The following is a 20,568-nucleotide window of genomic DNA, read 5'->3' on the forward strand; positions in this document are numbered from 1 at the left end:
GTTCATTTTAGAGTAGACTTGTGTAGCTTTTATTTCTTGCAAATACAGCAGCCCCCACGGGGGCCTTGCAAGCCCCTCTGGGGATGCCAAGGGCGTGTGATGCGAGTCAGTGGTAGCCTAACTGATTTGTGTCCCTGCCCTCTTGAACCTGACCCATGAGCCCTCCACCCCGGCTGCCTCGGCAGGCCCGAGACTCCTGCAGCCCAGGACCTGGCTGACTCCTGCCAGGGGCCCACCATGGCCACCGCCCCCCTCCCCAGTTCCAGGCCTCCAATCCCTGCTAGGGATGCATCCAGTCCCCCCAGCCGCCCACACGCCCGCCCCGCCCCCCAGGTGCACCCTCTGTTCCCCATTCAGAGACTTCCTGCTGCTCATTCGGGGCACCCCCTTTCTGGCAAGCTCCAAGCGCTCATGTTCACGGGCTGCTCCGCCTTCCCTCAACAGGGGGTGCCTCTCCCCTTGCCAGAGAGAGGAATTCCTGCTGCCTCACTTCCCCGGGTGTGCTCCTCACGCTTCACCGCCCAGCCCTGCACTGTCCAGCCCCGCTTCCCACCACGGTGGCCGAGTTCTGCCACCAGCCCCAACTGGGTGCCAGGGATGGGGGAAGGTGGTGTGGACAGCTGTCTGGAGGGTCCTTCTTATCACCCTGCCTCTCAGCTTGAAGCCAGGGACAGCCCATGTCACCTTGCAGAACAGACCCCAGGGAGGGAGAGCTGCTGGGGGCAGGTGGAAGTGCGTGTGCTTGTGCACGCAAACTGTGTGTGTGTGTATGCACCGTCCTGTCCTCCTATCAGTCGTGCTCGTGTTTCTGTAAGGTGACACTGGAGTAGGTGGCGGTGCTCTGGTTGTAATCTGTTTTAAGGACTAAACTCTGACTAAAGTCTAAATGTCCTTCTCTCCTTCCCTTTTAGAGGGTGTTGGTCCAGGCAGCGGGCTCGGCTCCCAAAGGGGCCCAGATGCAGCCAATCTCCCTCCCCAGGGTCCAGCAGGTGCCACAACAGGTAACCACAGCACAGGGGACATGGGACACTTTAGCCCTTAGCGATCCAGAGCCCTCTCTGAACAAGGCATCCTTTCCTATTGATGCTGTTGCTTTGTCTCTGATATCTTCAGTTCTTTACCAGAAGGTTCTTTTGGAAGCGATGTAAAAAAAAAATTTTTTTCTATTGCAGATGGTTAGCAACAGACCAAGAAAGCTGATGGTCTTTCATTCATGCAGAAATTCAGCATTCGGGGTACAAGCCAGCACCTCGATAGAGCACTGGGGTACTGGGGTAGACACGCAGACAGAGAAGCCAGGTTTCTGGATTGAAGGAACGTGGAACTTCCCAGGGAAGCAAGTGCTGTGCCCTCAGACCAATGCCATGACCCAGGAAGTGCTTCCTGTGAAATCCAGTGATAGCTTCAGAGCCTGGGCTCCCCAGCCACACAGCGGCCCACATCAGCAGCTCAGACCAAGTCCGGGGATCTAGAGCAACGGAGGGCAGGCCTTTTCTGGAAAAGGCCAAATAGAAAAGGCCAAATAGCACAGTTTTCGGCTTAGCGGGCTAGCTGACCCTGACACCCCTGCTGAACCCTGCCTCTGCCTCGCAAAAGCAACTGTGGATGGAAGCGAAGGGGCGTGGCTATGCGCCAGGAAAGCTTTATTACGAAAAGAGGCAGGGCTGGAGTTTGCGGACTTGTGCTCTGTAACACGCTGGACTCAAATCAGGGCAGGCTCTAGGGTCACTGCTGAGACCAGACAGCACACCCCTCCCCCAGGGGGCTCCGGCTTAGATTGCTGGTGTGTTTAGAGGCGCTTGTCTGGAGGCAACTGGGGCGGGTTTCAGGGTTGTGGGACAGAAGCAAAGGCTTCTGGCAGGCCCAGCAGGGAACCAGCGGCTCTGTCTCAGCTCCTTGAGGAAGATGCGAGCAGTGTCGTGATTCCAGAAGCTTCCTCTTGGTGGGGCTGGGCCTGCCCCAGCCTTTCTCTCTGGGCAGCTTGGACTTACAGAGTGACTTCTGCGCCTCCCTCAGTCCCCTAAGGCCCAGCCCGCCCCCAGCATTAGTCCCCGGAACCTTCTCGGGGATGCTCGCTATTCCAGGGCCTTGTGTGTGCGTCATGCACCATGTTGGGTTGTCCTAGGAGGTGGGAATCAGCCCCATCCTGCCGCTCCACAAAAAGGCTTAGAGAGAGGCCACGATGAAACCCAGCCCCTAATTCTCTCACCCCAAAAGGAGGTTGGATGAGGCATCCATTAAGGTTCCCTCTGTGGTGAGAGTGTAAGGTTCTGCGCGTGGAGCTCGGGCTTCTACCGCCTGGGCCAGCGCCCCTGTCTGTTGAGGTGCTGAACTGACGTGGCCACAGGTGAGGGCAGGGGCTCAACAGGGTGGGGCTGGGGCTTCCCAGTGCCCCCCTCCACCTCCCTCTCCATTCTGCTCAGACTGAAGGTCTCCCCGGTGTGGCTCCCAGAACCCCCGCCCCTCAGGGGAGGGGTGCCAGGGCCACCCAAAGGGGACAACTCTGCAGGGAGGCCATGTAGAGTATGACTAGCGCGACCCCTCCACCCTGCAGAGATGAGGGGTGTCTGACCCCCCCAAGGTCACGTTCTGTCCACAGCTCTGGCTTCTCCTGTCCAGCGGAACCACCTCTCTGCCCACTGGCTGGTGGGTGGCAGGGACCGACTGTCCCAGCTTTGCTCTGCAGCTTTGCTCCGAGCTGTGGGCTGGGTTCACCCTGGCCCCCACCCCCACCCCACCCCCCACCACAGAATGGGGGACGCCCACCTCCCCTCCGGCTCCGCAGCAGAAACAACACGCACAGAAAGTGCAGCAGAGCTGTGGACCGGGAGAAGTTCCATTCCCGTGGTGCCTTTTGGTTACCAGTTCTCCTAGTTTCTTGGTAGAAGTGACGGCTGGGGCAGGAAATCTAAAATGTAGGAGTTGATGTTCACAAGAGGCAAGAGAAGTCGCGGCCGGCCGGCCCCACCGGGAGCGCGCCGTGCGTAACGCCAGGTCCGTCCCTGATGTCGTTCCAGGTGCAGCCCGTGCAGCACGTGTACCCCCCGCAGGTGCAGTACGTGGAAGGCGGAGACGCCGTCTACACCAATGGAGCCTTGTACGTGGGTTTCCTCTCCCCTGGGGAGGGCCCTCCTCGCAGACAAGCATGGGCCGCGTTAGGAACACCTCTCACGACTCCTCCCACCTCTTCCCACTTGGGGCAGTGTGTGCGGAAACTTCTCCTCCTCCTCCTCCTCCTTTGGGAGATGTTGGAACCCTTACAACAGTCCTAGGACATCAGAGCCCTGTGGTGATTTCAGAAATCACAGGCGTTTACGGTTCTCACTTCCAGAAAAGGCGCCCATTCCACAAAACAAAACGAAACAAAACCCCAGTCCAGCTTTTAAGTCTGAAGATTCAGTCTTCACAATCCAGACACCATTGCTCTCTCTACCCTCTCATCCTTGCCTGTGTTCACCTCTGGCTCTTTATGATGTTGATAAAACTTGACTTTCCGTTTGTCAAGGGCTTCTAGAGTGTCTGCCTTCGAACTTGGGGCAGACAATGATACATTTCCCGTGAAGCTTGGGGCAGACAATGATACATTTCCCGTGAAGCTCATTGCACCCAAGATGCAAGCCCTTTGGTTCGTTTGATTTCCACAACCTCCTTCCAGAAGTTCAGGGATCGGGCGTGAGAGTTGGGCGCGGTGATGGCCGGAGCTGTGCGAGGCTCTGCAGCACAGCCCCGAGGGGTGTCAGACACACCCAGACACACGTCAGTGCCTGGACAGCCTGGGAAATCTGAGCGAGGTCTGTAGGTCGCCCCAGCGTCAACTTCCTGAACTTGACCTTGTGCTACTGTTAGATCGGCAGTCACCCTGGGGAGACGGGACAGGGGTGCAGGCCTCCCGGAGGCCGGTCGGAGGGGCCTCGCCGCCACCCAGAGGGACCAGCTCTCCAGACTCACCACTAAGCCTCGGGCACTGCCTTTTATGGGGCCAGCTCTGTACGAGCAAGCCAAACCTAAAAATTTAAGGCTCAAACCACAGGGTGAATCATTTAATCCAAATGGTGAAGGAATATCAGATGAATTCTTGGTATTGCTTGGAAATTCTTTTTATTATGCAATGTCATTTTGCAAACACTTTCTGTTTGGAAAGAATCACGGACTCTCGGGGCAGTGGCAGACTTAGGACCAAGTCCTCTGTGCCCTTTGCCCCGGCTCCCCGAGCGGTGACATCCTCTGTGACTGTAGCACAATACCCAGAGATTAGCCTCGGGATGGACTGTCAGCTAGCCCATGGGCCTAGTCACACATAGCGGCCTACACGCCATCGCGTGCATGTGTGCGTGCACACGCGTGTGGTCTAGGCCACTTTACCCCGCGTGCAGATGGCACGTAACTGCAATAAGATACAGAATCGTTCCGTCTCCACAAAGGAGCTCCCTCGTGCAACGCCTTTACACACTTAGAACTTTTCAGCGATGGTTTCGATGAGTCATCCCGGGATCCTTAATATTTCCAGAAATGATCACTTTGAACTTTGCACTGCCCTGACATTTCATGTCTGAATGACCCCATGTGCTCAGTGTCGAGGGGCTCCAGCTCTAACATACAGTCTTGCTGGATTGCCATGGAGACTCAGAGAAGGCCCTTCTCTCTTCCTGACAGACGGACAGCCTATGCCTACAACCCCGAGCCTCAGATGTATGCCCCCAGCAGTGCGGCTTCTTACTTCGAGGCCCCGGGCGGCGCCCAGGTGACCGTGGCAGGCTCCTCCCCGCCAGCGGTCCCCTCCCACAGCATGGTGGGCATCACCATGGATGTCGGGGGGAGCCCTATTGTCTCCAGCGCGGGAGCCTATCTCATCCACGGGGGGATGGACAGCACCAGACACTCCCTGGCCCACACCTCCCGGTCATCGCCAGCTACGGTATGTATGAGGCTCTCGGGGGCAGCAGGGTAGACCCTGAATAGACCCTCCTCAGCGGCAGGGACGGTGAGTGGAAGGCAGCCTGGGGTGGCTGGAGCCGGAGCCCTGCCAACCTGGAAGGGCGTGTGATCCGAGGCAAGTCTCCACCCCTGGGATCCAGGTACTCTGTGGCGAACAGGGCAGAGGCCCCTCCCAGGCTGCTGTGGAACTGGCATCTGAGTTCAGCATCCCCATGCTGGGGGGACCGCCACCATTGGCGTCACTCTCCCAGAGGTCCGGGCCCATCCATCCGGGGGACCACTGGAGCAAACCAGGCACAGGGCAAGTCCCCCTTGGGAACTGCACCCACTCACTGCCACCACACTCCTGCCCCAGACAGTTCCCGACCTGCTTTAAAGTGTGTCTGCTCTTAAAGTCTATTTTCCGTGCTTAGTTTGATTTCATTTGGAAAATTAACACAGAGTAAAATTGGCCCATTTTGGTGTGCAGCCCTGAGGTTTGACGCAACGACCTTGTGTCACTGTGGCCACAGTCAGGGTGCAGAGCAGCTCCTCACCCTAAAATCTCCCTCGTCCTGTGACCCACAGCCCCTGGCAACACTGATCGGTTGTCTGTCACTCTAGTTTTGTTTTTTCGGGAGTGTTGTATACACAGAACATACAGAAGGTAACCTTCTGAGGCCACTTCTTTCACTCACTGTGGTGCTTTTGAGACCCATGCACGTTGTCACGTGAATCAGTGCTTGCTTCTTTGCTCCTGGGTAGGATTCCGTTATACCACAGCTCGTCCATCCAGTCACCATTTGAGGGCCATTTGGGCAGTTTCCAGTTTTTGGTGATTATGAATAAAGCCTGTCTAAGTACTCACGTGCAGGTTTTTGTATGGACATGTTTTCCTTTCTTTTGGATAAATACCTACAAGCGGGATTGCTGGTTCACACGGTAAGTTTATGTTTAACATTATCAGAAATCACCAACAGTTTTCGCAAGTGGTGGTACCGTTTTGCGTCTCTCCCCCTCCCCCAGTGATGTATGAGTCCCTGTGCCCCACCTCATCACCAGCACTTGGTGTTGTCAACCATTCTTCATTTTTGACGTTCTGATAGGTGTGTAGTGGTATCTCACTGTGGTTGTGATTTCCATTTTCTTGATTGCTAATGATGATAAGCAGCTTTTCATGTGCTTGTTTGCCTTTCATTATATGCTCTTTGGTGACCTCTTGGTTCAAGTCATTTGCCTATTTTTTAACTGGATTGTTTGTTTACTGTTGAGTTTTGAGAGTTCTTTATATATCCTAGATACAAGTCCCCTGTCAGATATGTGACTTGCAAATATGTTCTCCCAGTCTGTAGAGTGTCTTTTCATCCGAAATTGTGTAAAGTGTTTCCTCTCACTTCACTGTTGTGTTGGCTATTCACATAATTTTAGAATTTTGTATATAAATTTCAGGTTATTTTGTCTCTATCTACAAAAAATTCATAGTGAGATTTTGATTAAGCAGCTTTAGACCTACAGATCAATTTGCGGAGAACTGACATCTTTCCTATGTTGGGTCTGCCCATCCATGAACATAGTATGTTTTTTTCCATTTATTTAGATCCTCTTTGTTTCTGTCATCAGAATTTTGTAATTTTTAGCATGCAAATTCTGTACATATTTTGTTAGATTTATGCCTTAGTATTTTATGTTTCTGGAGCTATTATAAGTGTTATTGATTTTTAACTTCTGTTTCCACTATTAATTTCTGGCTGTTGGCCTTGTGTCCTGCAGCCTTGCTGAACTCACTTGTAAGAGCTGCAAATAGGAACAATTTTATTTCTCCCTTTCTAATCTGGATGACGTTTTTTCCTTTTTCTTATCTTTTCGCACTAGCTAGGACTTCCAGTACGGTGTTGAACAGGAGTGGCAAGAGTGAACATCTGTGCTTTGTTCCCAGTCTTAGGGGAAAATCTTCAGTCTTTCACTGCTAAGTGTGATATTGGCTATAGGTTTCCATAGATGCCATTTTTCAGGTTGAGGAAATTCCCCTCTGTCCCTCGTTTTCTGCAAGTCTTTATCATAAATGAACATTGATTTTTGTCAAATGCTTTTTCTTCAATTATATGATCATGAGTTTTTTCTTCTGTAGACTGCTAATGTGTGATGGATTACACTGGTTGATTGTCAATTAGAAAATAACTTCATCATTTGCTGTGGGGCTAATAACCTCCTGAAATAGATGATCTTGCCTCATCCCTGTCCTTTTGGTCCTGCTGTGCTTTGGGGTCACCTGACATCAGAGCACCCCACCCCCCAGGTCTCGCCATCCTGTGTGTCCAGAGTGCTCCCCAGGACCTGGTTCTGTGGGCAGGGTGGAGAAAAATCACTGGCTCTCCAGGGGCCGTGACGTGTGGGGTGGGGCCTGGTGCACCAGTTTGCACTTTGCCTCACTCAGCCCCTGCGGCCCACCAGGGCCTGAGCAGCCACAGGCAACCACAAATGTCCTCTCTTGGAGGACTGGCTGAACGGACATGAGTTTCGAGCTGGTATCGATGAGAAAGCATCCCTCACAGACCACATTAACTGTCACGAACACGACAGGTTCAATGTTAGCAAATTGCATCAGTGCATAATAGCAGAATATATACTAGGATCGCAGGTCACAGAGTTCCTGCGAAACCACAGTGTTCTCTGTGGTCCATACTACCCTATTGCAAGCAGATGTGCAGCCCAGAGCCCGGGCAGCCCAGCTCCTGTGGTCTGTCATCTGAGTTGCTTCCAGAGAATCATCCATTGGGAATCCATGAATGGGCTGTGTTTGCCACGCCTCTCCATGCAGCCCAGGAGTGGTCATCTCAGAAGGCAGTCTGATTCCTGACCCGGCCTGCGCTCTAGTCTCTCAACTTGTTATGGCATGGAAACATCTCACACACATGCAGCAGAGATCTGAGGGAGTTTCCAGGAGCTGAGAACAAGAACAGCCTCGAGATTGCAACAGAATTAAAATATGGCTCCGGCATCTGACACTTGCGGCCTGCCAGCTTTTTCTGTCAAGAGTTTTGGGACTTTAAGTCAGTTCTGAAAACAGAGCATGAAGACCAGAGGGAATCACCCGTACAGCCTCAACGAGAGAGTTCAGACTTTTGGGGGCAGATTTTCTTGAGTCTTTATTTCATCAGTATTACATAAATCTTCAAACTGAATGGCCCACATGAGGAGTTTGGGATAAAAGTGTTTGCTGGCACTTTTATTAACCACACAGAGCACAGCTTCTAAACCCAGAGGTTTGCTCTTGCTGTTTCTACCCAGGATTTGCCCTTTGGGTCATGTCAAGGGGAGGCTGGGGGCTCTCGGGCTGCACGAGGTAGAGACCCTGCCACCCCAACAGCGGCCCTTGGAGACCCTCAGGCTGCAGGAGGCCATGCTGTGCAAACAGGTGGGGACTCATGAAGACAAATGTTCTAACCAATTCTTACAATAACAGAAATACAGCATTCCTGCCCATGGGGGGACAGGCCACTGCAGTGGCTCATTAGGGCCTCTAGGTCTGGCCCTAATGAAGGATAAGCTGGCCCAGGAGTCAAGTTCCCCATCTGAGTGGCGTCTTTGTGAACTCTTCACTTCCAGGAAATCGGAATCCCAGCTCACGCGTAGTGGCGGCTCTGGGTATTCAGATCACACAGAGATTGAGACAGTGTGTGCCTTGGCGACTCCGCTCAGGATTGCCACTCACCGGGCCCATCAGCACATGCTGCACTGAAGCCAGAAGGGTGAGAAGTGAAGTCACCTTGGAGAACAGTGGCAAGTGGGCTCTGAGCCTTCTCGGGCCGCATTCCACGCCTAAAGAGCTTGCGTCAGCTTCGTGGCACCTGATGTGACTTTCAGAGATGCCTAGGACGGCGCCATCGGTTTCTTCCTCCCCCAGATGAATAAAAACCCTCATGTGTTGCGTGTGAGAAGCCAGAGTGTCAGCCCAGCCCCTTGGGACACTTTGAGTCGTCTTCAAAAATCCTGAGATCTGGTTCCCGATGTTAAAAGTCACGCTATTTAGGGCCCTGCACTGATGGATTCAAGTTCTACAACATACATCCCAGAGATAGGCCACTTGAAATCACAGGAATTTCTTTACTGGTGTTATCAGAAACTCAGCTCCTGCTTTCAACACGCCAGCGAGCATCTTGCCCCGGACCACCAACACACAGGGGTTCAGAGAAGCCAGATCTCGTATTCTCCATCCGGCTCATCAGCACTGAGTCAAGGCCGGGGAGACTGTGCGTGGACCGTCTGTGGCTCCCCGTGTGTGGCCTGGCTTCCCACACGTGCCCCTCTAATCTCACGGCCACCCTTCCAGATGGCCCACAGGGCTGGCCTGCCACCCACACAGGTCAGAGTTCACAGTGGATAATCAACCGCAAAACATGTCTTCTCTGTGGCCTGCGTTCCCAGTGAAGATGCAGACGAACTCGACTGTTCGATGACCTCACACGTGTAGCAAGCATTTGCTAGAAGCTTCCTCATTGTCTGCCCATCAGGGCTTTCGTCCAACTGTCAGAGCAAACACTTTGCAAGCAAATGCACGTTGTTTGAGAAAGGAATTTTGCCAATAGTGCATCTGCTTTTTCCTCTGACTCAAGTATTTATCATCACCTTTTTCTTTAATTGAATAGCCTCCTTTTTTTTTTAAGCGCCACTTTAGGTTCACAGAAGAATCGAACGGGAATCAGAGAATCCCCATAGCCCCCCACCGCCCCCACACTCACACGGTTTCCCTCATTAGCCTCTCATGGAAGCTTGGTACATTTGTCACTGTCGATGAGCCAATCCTGACCCACGGTTACTATGAACTAAAGCTCCTGGTCGACATTAGGGTTCGCGCTTGGTGCTGTGCGTTCTGCGGGTTTCGAGAAACAGTCAACGATATCGTCTCTGAAGCTGGTTTTGCACGTTTCTCTGTGAAGGTGGGAGCAGGGCCCGGGTTTACTCAGGAGCACAGCTTTGAAAGAGAGATCTGAGGTCTCCATCTCTCGTCTGCCTCCAGTGACAAAGTGAAAGAAGGAGAATGTCATCCTGGAAAGAAAGAAGTCTTTGGTGCTTATTCGGAAAAGTCACAATTAATTTGCCAGAGAAGTCATTGTTCCTGTTCAGGGTGATACAAACCTGCTTAGAATGTCAAGGGCGACTGGACAAGTGGGCCGTTCGTTGGTCTGATAAAATCCGTTTCCGCTCTTTGCCCATTTCTCATTCTCTGGAATTTTCTCTCATGGCTGTGTATGCAAAGTGACCACAGTCTGTGCCTCCACACCGGATCCCACTGCCGAAAAAGGACACCAGCGCAGTGGTCATCACACTCTAATGAGGTCTTTCATGGACTCGTCGCGGTGAATGGGGATTGATTTCTGGGTCTTGATCCTTGTGCTGAGATCATGCGAGATGCTAACATTTGGGAGGGCTGGCCGAAGGGTATACGATTCTTGGTGCTATTTTTGCAACGTTTTTGTAAGTCTGGAATTATTTCCAAATGAAAAGTTTAAAAATTCTTTAATTAAGTAGACCTCTATTGTTTAAAGTTCTAGGAATTATGAGAACTAAACACATCAGCTGCTAAAAACGATTACCAAGAGCACTTAGTACACTCACGATCTCGGGCAGCCATTCCCTCTATACCCGTATCATTTTTAAAAATCGGCTTAACAGTGAGGTCTAATACATCTGTAATGTGTAATTCTTGGTCAAATTCTGGGGCAGCAGGGAGCAGCAAACCACAGCCACGCAGCCAAATCCAGCCAGCTGCCTGACTTTGTAAATAAAGTTTTATTGGCACACAGCCACACCCATTCCTTCACTTGTCTGCGGCTGCTTTCCAACTGCAAGGACAGAGTTGAGTAGTTGTGGACAGAGATTCTCTGGCCCACAGAACCCAAAATATTTACTATCTAGCCCTTTACCGAAAAAGTTTGCCAACCCTCAATCCATAAGATCTGACTCAGAAAGATAATCACAGAAGATTAAGTGATAAATGCAAGGAGCGGAACTGAGTACATAGCACAACCCCGGCTGAGGAGAGAAGCATGAAAGCCAATGTGAATCTGTTAAAATGCACCTGAAAGGACCCACACTAGGCTGTTAGTAAAAGCTTCTCCTCCTGTGTGGGAGTTGGGTGGGGCCGGGGAGAAGTTGAGGCAGGGCTTGGATGGGGTGTGCCAGGCCAGGTGCCCAGGGCACCAAATTTAAGGAGGTGTTCACCTCCACGTGCCAACTTTGCCCTGCCACAATCTTGAGGACGAGCACCTCAAGTCCGGAGCTGGGGGTGCCTCGTTGGCCCCACCGCAGTCCTGGCCCTGAGTGGAAACTCTTCTCTGCCGTGGTCAGATTCTCGCACAGCAAGCATGTAGAATATTACTTACGTATTCTTAACATGTATTCTTAAATTAGCAAAAGAAAAATGGGCAAACAGATTTACAATGCCCTGTTTTCCCAAGCCAGCCTCCCCCTATCCCCAGTGGCGAGCCCCCAGATTCTTTCCGTCTCCCCCCTGGCCCTTCACTGCGGGCCGTTTCCTTTCTGCAGACAGAATTCTGTGATTTATATCCCTGTCCTCAGCGTTCCAGCAGTGTCTCTTTCTTTCTTTTAAACTACTCTCCATGTTCTTTAAAGATCCAAAAGCGTTGCTCATAAAGCATTTATACTTATATTTCCTCTATGGTCAAATAACTAAGCTAGATCTGAGGATGCAGGATTAACCCTAGCACGTTTCTGTCCTTGTCCCCACTCCTCCCTGGCCTTTCCGGGGAACATCCCCTCCCCTCCCCACCGCTAGCTGCCGGAGGCATGTCAGATCGTGGCAGACCCAGTCTGGAGATGCCGCTGTTGCTTCAGCAGTGGTCATTGCTGGCTCTTGGCAGGGGCGACCCCTATCCATGGTGGGCCCTTTTAATGACATTATTATATTATAAATGGAATGGCCCCTTGGGCATACGCTCATGAACTCAGGGACGTAATCTCCACCCTCCCCTAGGAGGCCCCAACACAGTCCTTACATCAGGTGGAATCATGCTAGGATTATACATGAAAGGAGAGAAATTTTCTAAATAGTTGGCTTATTTTAATATACTTGGGAGCTATTAAAACTTGTCTGCTATCTGCTATTACGTTAGGTTCTTGAGACACTGTATCTTTGATCACGAGTCCTTACCTATTTTCTGCCCTCCCTGCCAACAAGCCCTTAAAGCACGATATATGTCCTTACCCCCCCGTATTCTGTTAGTAATTCATGCAGCAGAAACAGATGATATTAAGTGGCCAATAAAAAGGAATATTGCTGCATTGCATCGAATCAAAAATAAAAATTAAGCTCCTGATAAGTCAAGAAACGGACGCATAAGCATATGTGCAATACCAAGACGGAAGGAAACCGGAAGCTCAGAAACCAGGAATGATTTTAGGGAAACCCGCCTGGGTCTGGGCACCACTGCGTCCATCCTTGGCTCCTCCTGACTGTTTGATTTGCTGGGCTGTGCAGACAGCACCTTGCTTGATAAGTATTTTTAAATAGCAAAAAAGTTAAACTCCAGTCAAATATAAAAACTAGCTTTTATTTTAAGCATATTTAAACACTAACTTCTCCAGCCACTGAGAGGATTGAACGAGGCGTTTATACTTGTGCAGTGAGAGTCGCTCCTGCAGCTGTGTAAGGAAGACTCGGACTTCAAGTCAAATGCAAGATGCTCCTTGTCCACCGATGCAGGACGCGCCTCCCGCGCGGGCCGGGAGGTGGCGCCGCAGCGCCCTCTGCAGGACAGACGGACGCGCTGCGCCTTCAGTGCTGCCTCTGGGGCGTTAACCTCCACATCTGGCCTTGGGTGCGGTGGTGGAGTGTTTTCCTGGCCTTCACCGCCTACTGATGTTTACACGAAGATTTCATTTTAAAGCATAGTGAACACCTTGGGAGATTCCACTGTGCATTAATTTCCTGCATCCATGGGCTTGATCAGACCCTATTTAATAGCTATGGGTTCTTCAGGATGATCTTACCTAGCAAGCCTTAATTTGTCTTCTTTTCCATAATACTCTACAGTTTTTGGCAGGCAGTCCTAAATATGTCCGGCACTCCTCTGGGTATTCCCAAGGCCCTCCCAGGGGCCCCACGGGGTCAAAACTGTTTTCATAATAATACTAAGCCATCAGTTGCCATTTTCCCTGTGCTGACATGTGCACTGATTGTGCAAAATCAACATCGATGAGCCCCCGGGGCACAAATGCAGGTGCAGAGCAAGGCAGAGGCGTGAAGTTCTCCCAGAAGTCACCGTGGTCTTCACTACCCTGCACTCACAGTGAAAAAGAAAAGAGAAGCAGTGGATGGGGTACTGCAATTTCCGGTTAAGGTTAACCTGTGGTCCTTGGTGGAACTATTAATTAATTGCTATTAATTGTATTAAAATCTCAGTCCTGGAATTCACATCTTTCCAATATTCTTTCTGTGTGACAAAAGTACTTCTGCTGCCAAGTACGATGACTGTCCTAAGGAAGAGCTGCCAGGCAAATGATTGTGAGCCGAACCAGCCATTTTTGTCATGAAACACTGTGTGTGTTTGAAGGAATAACAGACAAATGATGATTATTCAGACTTGGGGAACTGGCAGACATTTTCTCAAAGATGAATGGTGTGAGGTGGATGTATCCAGGAAAACAGCCGACTAATTGGGTTGCCAATACATTTTCAACCAAAAAAAGAAAAATTAGAATTTTGAGCTTGGTGGTGATATGAACAAATGTGATTTTTCGGTACTATATAATGAAGCGTGTCAACATTTGGAATATCTGCCAAGTCAGTGAACCAATATTTTCCAAGTGACTGGCACGTGATGTGACAAAACCACGCATGTGAGAAGATCCATTCAAATTGCAAGGGAGAATAATGGGTTTTTTAAATTAGTTGTATATTTTTTATCAAGGTCAAATTCACCTAACATAAAATTCATCATTTTAACCACTTAAAAGTATAGGCTTCAGCGGCATTTAGTACATTCTCAATGTGGTACAACCATTACCTTATCTAGTTCCAGATGATACAACCATTACCTTATCTAGTTCCAGAACATTCTCATCACCCCGTAAACTGGTAAGCCTGACCAGTTAGCAGTCGCCCTTCCCCTTTCCCCCCCACCCCACCCCAGCCTCTGGCAACTGCTCTGCTTCCCGTCTCCGTGGGTTCTCCTGTTCTGGACATTTCATATACGCGGCCTCGTGCGCTATGTGGTCTTTTGTGCCTGGCCGCTTTCACTGAGTATCACGCTCCTGAGGCTCATCCGCACCGTAGCTGGTATCACTGCCTCCGTCCTTTTCGTGGATGAGTAATATTCCATTGTATGCGTATGCGCGTTGTGCTTATCCAGTCATCTGTGATCAAAGCTTGGATTTTTCTGGGTTTTTGCCATGGGGAATCATGCTGCTGTGAACATTTGTGTACACGTTTTTCTGAATACACCCAGGAGTGGAATTGCTCGGACCTAATAGCTTAACTGAGACAATGTGTAACCTTTGGAGGAACTCCCGGACTGTTTTCCACAGCAGCTGCACCATTTTCCGTTCCGCCAGCCGCGTGTGAGGGTTCCAGTGTCTCCACATCCTCACCGACACTGGTTTTTTTTTCTTTCCTTTCTTTCTTTTTTAATAGCCATACTAGTGCGTGTGAAGTGGTGTCTCCCTGTGCTTTTCATGTGTTTCCCTGATGACTTAACATGTCGAGCATCTTTTCACGTGCTTCTTACACACCTGTCTGTTCAAGTCCTTTGCCCATTTTTTAATTGGGTCACTGATCATTTTGTTGTTGAGTTGTGAGAGGTCTTTATTCTGGATGCAAGACCCTTATCCAATATGCAGTTTGCAAATATGTTCTCCCATTCTGTGGCTTGTCTTTTCACTCTCTTGATAGCGTCCTTTGCTGTACAAAAGTTTTTAGCTCTGGTGAAGTCCCATTTATCTTTGTAAAGATTTATTTGTCTTCTGTTGTTTGTGCTTCTGGTGTCATATCTAAAAATCCATTGCCAAATCCAAGGTCATGAAGATAAACTTATTGCACATGACTGTCTAATGTTTTCTTCTAAGAGTTTTATAGTTGCAGCTCTTACATTTAGTTCTTTTATTCATTTTCAGTTGATTTTTGTATATATTGTGAGGTAAGGGTCCAACTCCATTCGTTTGCATGTGGAAACCCATTTATCCCAGCCCCATTTGTTAGAAAGTTTACTCTTTCTCCATTCAGTGGTCTTGACACCCTTGTCAAAAATCAGTTGACCATAGACATACAGGATTATTCCCGGATGTTTAATTCCATTCCATTGACCTATGTACATCTATACGTCTATCCTCATCCCAGTACTACCCGTTTTGGTTACTGTAACTTTGTAGTAAGTTTTGAAATCAGGAAATATGAGCCTTTCAAATGTGTTCTTCTTTTTCAAGGTCATTTTAGCTATTCAGGCTCCCTTCAATGCCATACGAATTTTAGGATCAACTTGTCCATTTCTGAAAAAACAGTTGGAAGTTTAATAGAGAATTTGGGTAAGGACTGCATTGATCAATTTGGAGAGTATTGCCGTCCTAATATGAAGTCTTCTGATCCGTGAACATAGGATGTCTTCTGTTCATGTAGGTCTTCTTTAATTTCAGTCGGCAATGTTATAGTTTTCAGTGTACAAGTATTTTACCTCGTTGGCTAAATTTATTCCTAGGTATTTTATTTTCTGTGATGCTTTTGTAAATGGGATTGTTTTCTTTATTGCATTTTCCTATTGTTCATTGTTAAAAAATATAACCGATTTTTGTATGTTGATCTTGTATCCTGCAACTCTGCCAGGTTTGTTTACGAGCATTCATAGGTTTTTTGTGGCTCCTTCAGGATTTTCTATGTCTAAGATCATGTTATCTGCATATAGAGATAGTTTCACTTCTTTTCCAATATGGATGTCTTTTATTTCTCACTGTTGCCTGATTGCCCTGGCTAGAACTTCCAGTACAGTGTTGAGTAAAAGTGGCGACAGTGGACACACACACAGCGGTCAGAAGAGGTGATGGGCAAAGCAGGAACCGTCTCCTTCCTGCACTCAGCCCCAGGAGCCCCGTCCAGCTGCTCTTTCCAAAATATGTGTTCCACCTGCTTTTTGCGCACGCATCGCAGAAGTCTGCCTTCCCTGCGTGTGTTTGAGGAAGGTGTGCATTGGGTTTATTTCCTTCCATTGTGGTTCTCTGCCTGCCGTGGTAGACTCCAGCAGATTTCCCATTTCCATTTAACATGCACAAGTGGGCATCAAATTTGGCACGTACGAATGTGGTGGGAGCCGCACACAGCCGGGTGTTTCCTTCTGTGCATCGCCCTGCTGGACCACCTCAGTCCCAGTCTCCGTGAGGTCCTCAGAACCCAGCTATAGGAGCCCCTTCCCCCAGGAAGGCCTCCCTGTTAGCTTCCAGTGACTGTCCCCGTGATTCGTTCTCATTCCTGTGCAACGCTCTTTGCCCAGTTCACGCTTCATAAACATTCAGGAGCTTATTTCTGTGACGCGTCCAGTGGCCCCAGGGTTCGACGCCTCCCAATGGCAGGGCCAGGGTCTTTGGCCTTGTTGGTATCTTCCTGGAGCACCCAGGAGGGAGACCCCGGGCTTCGTGACCGGACAGGCCGGCCGGGAAGTCAGTAGGGCCACCGCTGTCCTTGGGTGGACAGCTGATTCTCCCTAGCAACCGATGACGGGTCCATCATTCTGCCGCCTTTGCTTCCACCTGAGCTCACGCCTCGGCTCAGTGTTCGGGCTGTGCAGACGGGCTGCAGTGCCGCGGCCGGTGTGCGCGGAATGCTTCGCTGTGCTGCTGGCGCTCCCGGGCTCCTGCGCTCCCCCGCATGTCTGGAGTCACGCTCCCCTCCTGGCAGCTTTCGCTCGCCACCTAACCACGCGCCCCCACCCGTGTCAAGCCTTGTTTTTATTTTGTAGGCGCTTGAATCGTTATTTGGATATTAATAAAAACAAACCTTGGCTGATGCTAACCATCTGATTTCCTTTTTTTTGTTTTTTTCCGTTTTGTTTTGTTTCTGCACACATTTTCTTTAGCTTGAAATGGCGATTGAAAACCTCCAAAAAAGCGAAGGGATCACTTCACACAAAAGCGGTTTACTCAACAGCCATGTAAGTGTGTGTCGACCTGGCGGCCTGCCCTGCCGCGCTCGTAACCCTCGTAGGCATTTTAAAAACAAGCGAAGACCATGAAATGACCGCTGTCAGGTGCTGAAAGGTAGGGGGGAAGCCAACCTAGGATGCTACATCCAGCAAAAAAAACCTTTCCACAGCGTGAGGGAAAGGGTCCTGCGTCCATGCAGGTGGCTGGTAACAGCACGTACGCTCCAGGTGCTTGTGGAGGGAGGTGCGAGATGCGTGTCACACGCTCCCGGAGGGGCCTGGGCGGCAACAGACATCATAAAAAAGTGATACTAAGATAGGCAACAACCACAACAGAAAAGGCAGGACTGGGGGCGCCTTCATGACTCTTAGCTGCGTTTCCTGTCTGTGATCAGCTCTTTGGGGGAAAAAATAATTATAATAATAGAAAAGTGCAAAGCAACATATTTCTATTGAACTGTATAAGATCTTTCTCCTTCGCTCTCCTCCTGGGGAGACAGTGATGGTAGCTTCCGTGCCAGGAGGCAGCAATCGTCCCTGTCTCTGGGCAGCTTCGTGTGGTAGGACGGGACTGAAGGAGGTGACCAGCTAAGAGTCTATATTTCCTAACCAGGACCCCATCAAGACTTTGGTACTGGCCAACGTGCCAGGTGAGGCATTGGCTCAAAGGGCAGTGATGTTGGGGCAGAAACCCAGCTAGGGAAGGCCCAGAAACTTCTAGGTTCTGGATTGGCAGACGTGTGCTGGGCTGCTCCAGGTACACGTGATGAGGGCCCTGCGCTCCTGGGCCTCAGAGGTCCGGTCACTGGAAGGGAGAGCAGTCCCACACCTATCGTCTTGAAGCAATAAATGCATAAATAGTTAAAAGAGCGTCAGGCCCCTGCTGAGTGTCTTCCCCTCCCCCACCCCGCCGGACTAGGTGGCTCATGGTCTCCCTGTCGCCAGTTACTGCTGGACAGTGTCAGCCCCGTGGCCAGATCTGGGGAGGGAGCAATCTGCAGTGTGTGCTTGCTCAGTCTGAAACTCAGGCCACCGTGCAGGCAAGTCTGCACAGTGGCCTGCTCTGTTCAGCAGGGCCCTGAAGCAGACATGCGTGGCCTCGATACAGCCCGAGGGCTCTGGTGCCGGGTCAGCCCTGAGGAAGGCAGAATGTGGGGTGCAAACCCCAGGCAGGCAGGGCTCCGCAGGAAATTTAAAATGTCTTTGTGGAAACGCATGAGCCGCTTGTCTCTGGCTGTAGGAGTGCTTCTGGCTTCTAACACGTTTCCTTTGGAAGGAGACTCCTTTGACTGCTTCCCTGCTGATTCGGTTTCCGAGCTGCAAAGGCTCCCGGCGTCCGTTTCTCCCTGGCCGTGTGTCGTGTGTCGTGGAGCTGTGAGCAGCAGGGTCTGGGCTTGGTGGCTTAGCATCAGAGAAGAGAAATAAGATCTTTCCGAAGAGTCGACCCCACACACCGGGGTGAAAGCCACTTGGAGCTTGTCCAGCCAATGTGAGAGCCAGGAGGGAGAGGGAGAGAATGGGTCCCGGCCCCGAGGTGGGGCCCCGTGTCCCTGTGGCGGCCAGCCACGCTCGCTCACGATGCTTGTCACCCTGGCCGCCTGCCGCTGAGTGAGCTCTAGTGCCAGACGACGCTGCCGAGTCCCGGCTCCGTTGCCAGCCCAGCCCTGGCGCAGACGAGCCGGGCTGGGGGCTGTGCCCCACGGACCCGTTTTCCTAGTTGCCTCCCAGCGACGCTTCTGAGAGCCCAGGTGGCAGCCTCCCCACCCACCGGAGCTGTGCTGAACACAGGGAGCAGAAGGAACGAGGAGAACTCACACCAGGGAGCTGGGCACGCGCGGCAGTAGCCAAGCAGGCGTGAGAAAGCGCGCCCAGGTCACAGCTAAGTGTGCGCAGAAGTGAGCCGTGGAGGTTTTCCCCTGGGGCCGGTACCCGTGCTCTGCGGAGTGTGTTTGCTTCCCGACGACACGCCAGCACGGGGTGGGCCGGCTAGCCAGATGCCCCGAGCCCGGGAGGCGACAGTGCCTTCCAGACCCGGCCAGTGTCGGGGTCACCGGAAACCTCCCAAGCTGCCCTCAAGGGGCTGAGTGAGACCCAGGGGGTCTGCGGGTGGAAGGAACTTTCCACAGGAGGAAACCCCCACAGGAGGAAATGGGCCTCGAGCGGTCTCAAAGACGGGGAGTGGCAGATTTGGTGGCATGAAAACCAGGGACAGCTGTTTGTGGGGAAGGCAGCGAAGCGCTTGTCCTGAGAATAAAAACGTGCCTTCCCCCACCGCAGCCCACATTGGGATGCAGCCACCTTGGTGCCTGGCCTGGGGGACTTCAGTCGAGGTCCCCCATCTTGAGCAGGGGAGGGGCCTGGGCTCCTCCCCGGGCTGCTCCTCAGGCGTCCCCCAGATCCCTGCACAGAACAACACCCCCCACTCGTTCACAGTCATTGTCACATGGGGGCAGCGTGGTCTGTATAATAAACTCCTATTAGTTCCCAACCCTGGGAGGAGGACCTCTTATAGATTAGTTGTATTTAGAGTCTATGACTTTTTTTTTCATTGAGGACCACAAATTGCCAAAGATCGCTTGGTCTTCAGTTGGCATAGGATCGCAGGCCCGTGTGATGACAGAGCATGCCATGGGGCTGGGGCTCGGCTAGCATCGATCGGCAGCCTCATGGGATGGGTGCCTTGTCCAGAAATGGCTCCAAATTATCGTGGCAAATGCTTCTAGCACTTGTCTTGGTCAGACGGCTGGTTTCTTTCCTGAAGCCCCCTCACCGCCTTGCTGACCCCACCCTGGCTCCCAGCAGGAAAGGCCGTTTCCCAGGGGGCACCACCACCACCCCCACCATCTCTCCCATGGAGTGTCGCAGCCACCACGTAGTCAATGGGTCACCGCTCTGTTCAGAAGCCTCTAGGTCACCCATCACTCCTACTAGAAGCCAGCATCACCAAAACATCCTCCGGGGCCCTGCCTGACCTGCCCCGTCCCCTTCTCCCCTCCCCCTTCTGTCTGCTCCCGACACACAGGCCCCCTCACATTCCTCCAACACGCCAGGCCCGTTGCTGCCCCAGGGCCTTTGCACAGGCTGTTCGCTCTGCCTAGAATGCTTCCCCATGGCTCCCTCCCTCAGCTCCATCATGACTTAACCCATTGGTCACTTGAATCAGCTTTCCCTCTGTGCAAAAGGGAGAAAAGGTGTAACTGATTGTTCTGGGGGCTGCTAGAGGGGTCAGCTCTCTCTGGAGTTACTTCTGCTTGGGAAGAACTTGTTGTCAAGATAACCATGCGTCATTGATGTCAATGCCAACATTGACAACTACCCAAGTAAAGAGGTCCATTTTTCATTCCAACAACATGGGGCTGGGGGATGGTGATAAGCCAAAGCGATCATTCTTCCCAAACACTTCCTCATACATGTGAGCTGGTCCTGTCGAGGGCCTCCTCCAGCCCACCACCTGCAGAATCTGACCTCACCCTTCTCGCCCAAAAGTCCATGTTCCTCTCCCACTCCCGGA

At 51.3% G+C, this 20,568-nt stretch overlaps 1 protein-coding gene across 2 annotated transcripts in view; it reads left to right on the top strand.

Moving 5' to 3' along the window:
- The window catches only part of RFX2 (regulatory factor X2), a 94,452-nt gene that overhangs the window by 52,836 nt on the left and 21,048 nt on the right, over positions 1–20,568 (top strand). The window contains exons 3-6 of one of the 2 annotated variants that reach the window (XM_045776699.2): positions 912–1,001; positions 3,018–3,097; positions 4,654–4,915; positions 16,992–17,066. In XM_045776699.2, coding sequence (XP_045632655.2) covers positions 912–1,001; positions 3,018–3,097; positions 4,654–4,915; positions 16,992–17,066 — 507 coding nt within the window. The remainder of the gene's footprint in view (positions 1–911; positions 1,002–3,017; positions 3,098–4,653; positions 4,916–16,991; positions 17,067–20,568) is intronic. The other variant, XM_045776701.2, reaches the window with a different exon arrangement.

The sequence above is a fragment of the Ursus americanus genome, chromosome 14, assembly GCF_024610735.1.
Source record: "Ursus americanus isolate L20-20 chromosome 14, mUrsAme1.1.p, whole genome shotgun sequence".
In the NCBI taxonomy this organism is placed as follows: Eukaryota; Metazoa; Chordata; class Mammalia; order Carnivora; family Ursidae; genus Ursus; species Ursus americanus.